General features: G+C 63.5%; 1 protein-coding gene across 1 annotated transcript in view; it reads left to right on the top strand.

The window, feature by feature from the left end:
• Positions 1-527: 527 nt before the first annotated feature.
• Positions 528-6,777, top strand: part of AGXT (alanine--glyoxylate and serine--pyruvate aminotransferase) — a 9,668-nt gene continuing 3,418 nt past the window's right edge. Inside the window, exons 1-7 of the mRNA XM_040636984.1 lie at positions 528-707; positions 808-1,000; positions 2,217-2,281; positions 2,899-2,999; positions 4,280-4,350; positions 5,496-5,580; positions 6,544-6,639. Of these exons, the coding sequence (XP_040492918.1) occupies positions 543-707; positions 808-1,000; positions 2,217-2,281; positions 2,899-2,999; positions 4,280-4,350; positions 5,496-5,580; positions 6,544-6,639 (776 nt within the window). The 5' untranslated portion in view covers positions 528-542. The remainder of the gene's footprint in view (positions 708-807; positions 1,001-2,216; positions 2,282-2,898; positions 3,000-4,279; positions 4,351-5,495; positions 5,581-6,543; positions 6,640-6,777) is intronic.

The raw sequence follows: 6,777 nt of genomic DNA, 5'->3' as shown, positions 1-6,777 counted from the left end.
GCTCAGGGTGTGATCCCGGCGTTCCGGGATCGAGCCCCACGTCAGGCTCCTCTGCTATGAGCCTGCTTCTTCCTCTCCCGCTCCCCCTGCTTGTGTTCCCTCTCTCGCTGGCTGTCTCTATCTCTGTCAAATAAATAAATAAAATCTTTAAAAAAAAAAAAAAGAAAAAGAAAAACTTTGGGGCCCCCTGAGCCTGGCAGGATCCATTTGACTGGGGCTGGGCACTTGACAGCTGAGAGGAGCCGGGAAGGGTGGGAGGGCAGAGGACAATGTGCCAAGCTCTGTTTTTCATTGAGTGGACTCTGGAGGCTCCTCCCCCCAGCAAGGGTTCAACACCCTGGCTGTTAGGCCCTGACATGCAGGAGAAGCGTCAGTAAGGGGTCAGGTCACAACGGGAAACAACAAAAGGCCAAGGGTGTAGCAGGAGCCCATCGACCGGCCTTGCCTCTGGACGCCAGCACAAGGCCCCCTGGGAAATGTTCCGAGCGCTGGCCAGGGCCAGTGCGGCCCTGGGGCCCCAGGCGGCAGGTTGGGTGCGGACCATGGCCTCCCACCAGCTGCTGGTGGCCCCCCCAAAGGCCCTGCTCAAGCCCCTGTCCATCCCTAACCGGCTTCTGCTGGGGCCCGGCCCTTCGAACCTAGCTCCGCGCGTCCTGGCGGCTGGCGGGTTGCAGATGATCGGACACATGCACAAGGAGATGTTCCAGGTAGGCCGTCCAGGGGGCGGCAGTGGGTCCCCTGAGCCTCCTCCTCAGCTGGGAGAGGGCAGCGGGAGCGGGGCCTGACCCGCGTGCCCACGGCCCCCAGATTATGGATGAGATCAAGCAAGGCATCCAGTATGTGTTCCAGACCGAGAACGCCCTCACGCTGGCCATCAGTGGCTCGGGGCACTGCGCCCTGGAGGCCGCCCTCTTCAACATCCTGGAGCCAGGGGACTCCTTCCTGGTTGGAGTCAACGGCGTCTGGGGGCAGCGGGCCGCGGACATCGGGGAGCGCATCGGTAAGACACGGGGCAGAGGGTGGGGTGTGGGCGCTCGCTTCACCCTTCCCCACAGCTTCCTGCCTCCCGCCCAGGTGAAGCCAGCAGACCCACCCCCACGCCCCAGGTCGCCCTCGCGGCCCCTCCCCAGGCGTGCCCACCCCCCTTCGTGCCTCCACCTCCCCGCCGGGCCAGCGGCTGCCTTCTCCAAGCAGACATCGGGGTGTTTGAGAGACCCCCACCTCCCCGGCTCCCGGAGCTTGAGGACAGGGGTTTCTGGAGAACGTGGGGAGACAGCGCTGCGGGGAGCCTGCCAATTTCAGCACAAACCCCAGAGCCCCTGCAGCTCTCCTGGGGCCCCCAGCATCACCCCTGCCCTGCGACAGGACAGGGTTTCAGAGGCTGAGATGCCCTCCCAGGATCTCAGAAGCAGCCCTCTTTCTGGAGCTGCAAGATACAGAGGTACAGACAAGGTTCTCACTGTCAGAGTAAACTTTCCTGCAGAGAGACAAGAACCAAAAGCAGGAGCGTGCGGTGGGTTTAATGATTGACCTCGGCATTTGGAAACATCTCGCAGCTCCTGCATGGTCAGCTCCACACATGGCCGCACTCAGTCCCGGTTAATGGACAACCTCCAACTCTCACCTGGTCCCCTTGAGTCCACACACCGGTTTTCCAAGGGAGATGGTGTCAGGGCAGAGGCTGGGGACTCCAGAAGCTCTTCCCCCAACCCTCACCCTGGCCTTCGGGTCACCCTTGGGGCTTGGGTGGTCCTGGGGCCGCCTCCCTCCTACATATGGCTCTGGGAGTCGGCTCTGCAGGGGGCTGCTGGGGATGGGTGTGGGGGTCCAAGAGAGGGAGCAGGGGCCTGCCTTCCTGGAACCTCCACTTGCCCATTCCTCCTCCGCTCAGTCACGGCATGTTGCTAGGACGGCACGGGTCCACTCGGCCTTGTGCAAACGCCTGCTCACTTCCTGGGTGAGGAGCCTGGCTGGGCTCAGGGAGGCTCGCCCCAGGAAGGGCCAGTGCAGCTGAGCGTTCTCATCCCAAGCACCCCAGAAACCTCAGCGCACAGAGAGCAGCCTCACGGAGCACACCCCACCTTCCTCTTCCCTCCGGCTTCTTTCGGCTGGGGTGGGCGGGCACCTGCCCTCACAGGGTCTGCCTGCTCAGCACAGAACCCGTCTCCGACATTGGGGTGGAGGGCGCTCACCACTCACTCTGCCCCTGCCACCAGGAGCCCAAGTGCACCCAATGATCAAGGACCCCGGAGGCCACTACACACTGCAGGACGTGGAAGAGGTAGGGTGGGGCTCATCGGCCCTGGGGGGGGGCAGCCAGCTGAGGGGGCTCCGGGCTGGGAGACTGGGGCTGGCGGCTGACCCTCAGCTCTTCCCAGCACCAGGTGACCAGGCACAGGAGATTCCAATACCTGGGAGCCAGTGGAAAGCCTGATAGGGAGGGATATGCCTGGCAGGGAAACTGAGTCAGGAGCCCAGTCCTGTGGGCTGGGCAAGAGGGGCTGAAGGCAGGATGTGGGGAGCAGGACATGCCCTGATACTCAGGATGCCCTGTCAGGAAGGGTCCATCCCAACCAGCCAAGACCCTGGGGGCTCCGCTGACCGCACCATGGCCCCAACAGGACAAGGTGGGAGGCTGGTGCCATTCCTCCTCAGTGTCTGGAAGAAAGTCCTTCTCTTCCTGGACAAGCCCACCTCTCAGAGCCCAGATGCTGGCTCAGCACACTCACAGACGGGATGAGGCTCGTTTCCGCTGCCCAGATCTCTACCATCCGCGGGGAGGAAAGGAGGGTTTGGGGGGGCAGATCCTGCCCTGTCCTCCCCAGGAAAAGTTTCTGGGCCCAGAGGGAGTCAGAGCCCACTCGCTCTACCCACGGCTGTCACATCTGTCCCACCCAGGGCCTGGCCCAGCACAAGCCAGTGCTGCTGTTCCTGACCCAGGGGGAGTCATCCAGCGGCGTGCTGCAACCCCTCGACGGTTATGGGGCACTCTGCCACAGGTGAGCCCGTCCAAGGTGGCAGCGCTGGGGGTGGAGCCAAGCACATCTCAGTCTGGCTGGGCCTGGGGGCTGCTGGTGGATCCCTCCAGTCTGGGAGGCAGCAGGCGAGACCCAGCTCCCATCCTGACCCTCTACCCTCCCCCAGCCTCTGTCACACAGTATGAGGCATGTCCGGGGTCCTCTGCCCACCTGGGAGCAGGATCAGGTGCTTGGAGCCAGGTGTGCCCTCTGTCCTCCAGTCCCCATGGCTGGGAAGGGCTTGATGCTGACCCTGCAATCCGGGTCCCAGGAGCTGCTGGGGCCTGCCGCCACCTTGTGCTGAGATCCAAGAGCCCCAGAGCAGCCTCGTACCTCCACTACCCTCCTCCAGCCTCCCCACCCCTGCATGGGATGGGCAGGGCCTTGGGTGCAGTCAGGTGGGCTTCCCTCCTGTGACCAGCAGTCCTGCTCTGGAGGGTTGACCACAGGATGGAAGGAGAGAAGCTCTCCCCAGCCAGGCAGGATCACCCCAGCTGGGCTGCCATCCACCCTGGGGGACAGGGGCCTGCCTGGCACCACACCAGCCAGGACACTGCATCCCCTGGGGTCTTGTCTAGTAAACCAAGCCTGGACTATGACCCTCAGGGCATCCGCTTGCCCCCCTCTGTGCCCAGCGTGGGATAGGCTTTATGCCTTTAAAAAAATTTATTTAAGTAACCTCTATGACCTACATGGGGCTCAAACTCACGACTCTGAGATCAAGAGTCAGACGCTCTACCAACTGAGCCAGCCGGGTGGCCCTGTGCCATTTTTTTTTCCCCTAACCTAATTTCTAAGAAATCATGGAGGTGGAGGAGAGTCAAAGCTTTCAGCTCGGGCTGTTTCTGGACTCTGTCCTCCCCGGGCTCTGGGTGTGCTGCCAGCACGCTGCCGGCAGAAGGAAGGCCCAGCCTCGTGTGCTCTGGTCCCTGGGCCCTGCTCAGAGCCCCAGCCGGCCCCCAGGACCACAGACCGGCAGGGAGGGCCCTCACGCACACCGGTGTGGGGGGACCCTGTGTGCAGGCCCTCCGGGTCCGCCACTCTCCCTGAGGTCCCTGCATGGACACCTGCTCTGCCCCTCTGCTCACCCTAGTTCCCACGCAGAGCTGGTCCCGGGGGTCTGGGCATCCAGGATGTACCCTGGGGGAGGCAGAGGGCTCCCAAGCCTCCCTGATGGCCTTCTGGAGGTTCTTGAGGCCCCTCCCGAGACCCCAAAGAGTCCAAAACCTCCCATGCTTCACTCAACTGCCCTGCACCCCCAGGTACAAGTGCCTGCTCCTGGTGGACTCGGTGGCGTCCCTGGGCGGAACCCCCATCTACATGGACCAGCAGGGTAAGGCACGCCCCTGTTGCCCCGCCGCTGGGGGCCTCGGAGGGAAGGTTCCAGCTGGCAGTGCCTGCAAGCTCACCACCAGCCCACACATTGGATTAGGGCTCCAGGGGAACTTCATCTCCTCCCCGAGGCAGGACAGGGTCCTTGAACTAATTGATCCCCCTGTGTTTCCACGGGGTTGTCAGTCCCTGATGTGGGAGCGAGTGGGAGGGAGAAGCTCCTCCAGCCTCTGGAGAGGCGCTCAGAGCCCCTCAGGCGTGGGTGGGAGAAGTGCCAGGGCCCCTGTCTATCAGGCTGGGCTTCAGTCTCCCCTCGGCCGGCACCCCTCAGTCTGTCACAGGCAGTGAGCACTGTTTGCAGAGTCACCTTGCAGGCCAGCCCCAAGAAGCCTTCCAGGCCCAGCGTATCCTCACAGAGGAAAGTCTGAACCCGCACGGGTGGTGCCCGTCCACAGCCTCCCACCCAGCTTGGTCGGGCGCGCGTCTCCCGGAACCCTCCCATGAGGGAGCTGCGTGCAGGCAAGGGGGAGATTTCTGCGCTGACCCTCAGACAGGGGGCCCGGGGAGGGGCCCCTGGGGACGAAGTGCGGGGCGGCCAGCTTCAGCCACGCTGTCCATCCGTCAGTGTCCTCTGATCACCGGACGAACCACAGCTCACGCCTCCCCTGGTGGCGGACACTTGGGCTCTTCCCAGGTTTGCGCTTTCAGGAATAAACCGTAGAGAGCATTCTTGTCGCGTAAGCCTTTGGTGCACGTTAGTAGATGACGGTCCCTGCCGCAGGCGGCTGTGGCCCTGGATTTACGGCTGCGCATCGCTGTGGCCTCTGGCATAAACCCCCGGTTTCCGCGGAAGTCTGTGGGCTCTCACTTCAAGATGTGCAAGAAAACCTCCGTTTCCCCCTGTATCCGCTGCCATACCACACGCCCACTCACCCCGACGCCACCTGCGTGGGCTCCTTCACACCCAACCGACCGCAAGCAGGTGGCCTGCAATTGAACCCAATCTCCCCGGATACAGCGTCAGGTCGAAGAGGTCAAGGACTGAGTCTGACAAGACCGTCCACCTTGCTTCAGACGGCACCTGCCACGATCCCGCCCTGGGTGGAGTTGGGCCCCCCCAGGAGCACGCGCCCCTCCTCTCCACAGGCATTGACGTCTTGTACTCGGGCTCCCAGAAAGTCCTGAACTCGCCTCCAGGGACTTCACTCATCTCCTTCAGTGACAAGGCCAAGTGAGTGACCCCAGGGCTTCCGACCTGGGGCTGGATGGGCAGTGAGGCCGATGGCCCCTGAGGAGGGAAGGTCAGAGCAAGGGAGGGAGGGGCTCCTTGGGCCGTGCTCGGACACACCCCTGGACTGCTCACCACCCACCCTGGACAGGTGCCTGCCCTGGACAGGTGCCCGCTCTGGACAGGGTACTGAAGCTCTGAGGTCACAGGGCGGGGGTAGCCGGGGCACAGTGAGGGCCATGTGTATGAGGCTAGCGGCCCCCCAGGAGAGTCTCCTCATGGAGGCTGGGCTTGTGTGTGAGGATGCAGGGCCTGGCATTCTGAAAGTTCACTAGCTTCAAGCCAAGGACTGGGGGTTCCGTGGCTGTCCCCATGCCCCCACCCCCGGCTCAGCACCCAGGAGCTGATGCATAAACTGCTTCATGGGGTGGGCATGGACCAGCTTTGTCCAGCAGCCCCAGTGTCCCCCACATCCCTAGTGTCCAGACCCTGAGCCAGGCCAGGCTGGGATGGGGGATCGGCCCCAGCAGATGATACCACCGGCAGCACTGGGCCGTTTACCAGCGCAGAGACAATCTTGGATGCGGTCGGGGTGCACGTGGGTGTGGGAGGTCTGAGCTGCCTGTGGGAGGGCCGAGGAGGCAGCTGGCTCTGAGTACGGAGCTCGGAGCTCAGGTAGCGGCCTGTCTCTTCACAACCATCTGGACAATAGATGGATGCAGAGCTCCAACGCCGGCTGCATGTCCTGGGGCCTGAGAGCAGACGAGCCGAGGTCCCCAGCTGAGCCCGGCCCAGGAAGATGCAGGGGCTGGGGAGGCCCACGACCCGCCTGGGCCCAAGCACAACCACAGGGGTCCTGGGGTCCTGCCCCTCTGGCTCCCCTCTGCGAAACAGGAGAGCCTGATGGGACTGCCCCAGGCGCCCCAGCCAGACAGGCAGGCACTCAGGCTGGCCCTTCCTTCCCAGAAATAAGATCTACGGCCGGAAGACGAAGCCCGTCTCCTTCTACCTGGACATGAAGTGGCTGGCCAACATCTGGGGCTGCGACGACCAACCCAGGATGTGAGGACCGCGGGGCCGGGGCCGTGTCTGCTGACCTCTCACCACCCCCAGCCTCTCACCAGTTGTACACACAGGGGGCTAAGCACACACCCCAGCTGGAGCCCCGGGATTCACCAGGGTCACGCTAGTGACGCCCCC

Source organism: Ursus maritimus, unplaced genomic scaffold (genome assembly GCF_017311325.1).
Source record: "Ursus maritimus isolate PB19 unplaced genomic scaffold, ASM1731132v1 scaffold_1, whole genome shotgun sequence".
NCBI lineage: Eukaryota > Metazoa > Chordata > Mammalia > Carnivora > Ursidae > Ursus > Ursus maritimus.
This window is presented reverse-complemented; position numbering and strand designations above follow the sequence as displayed.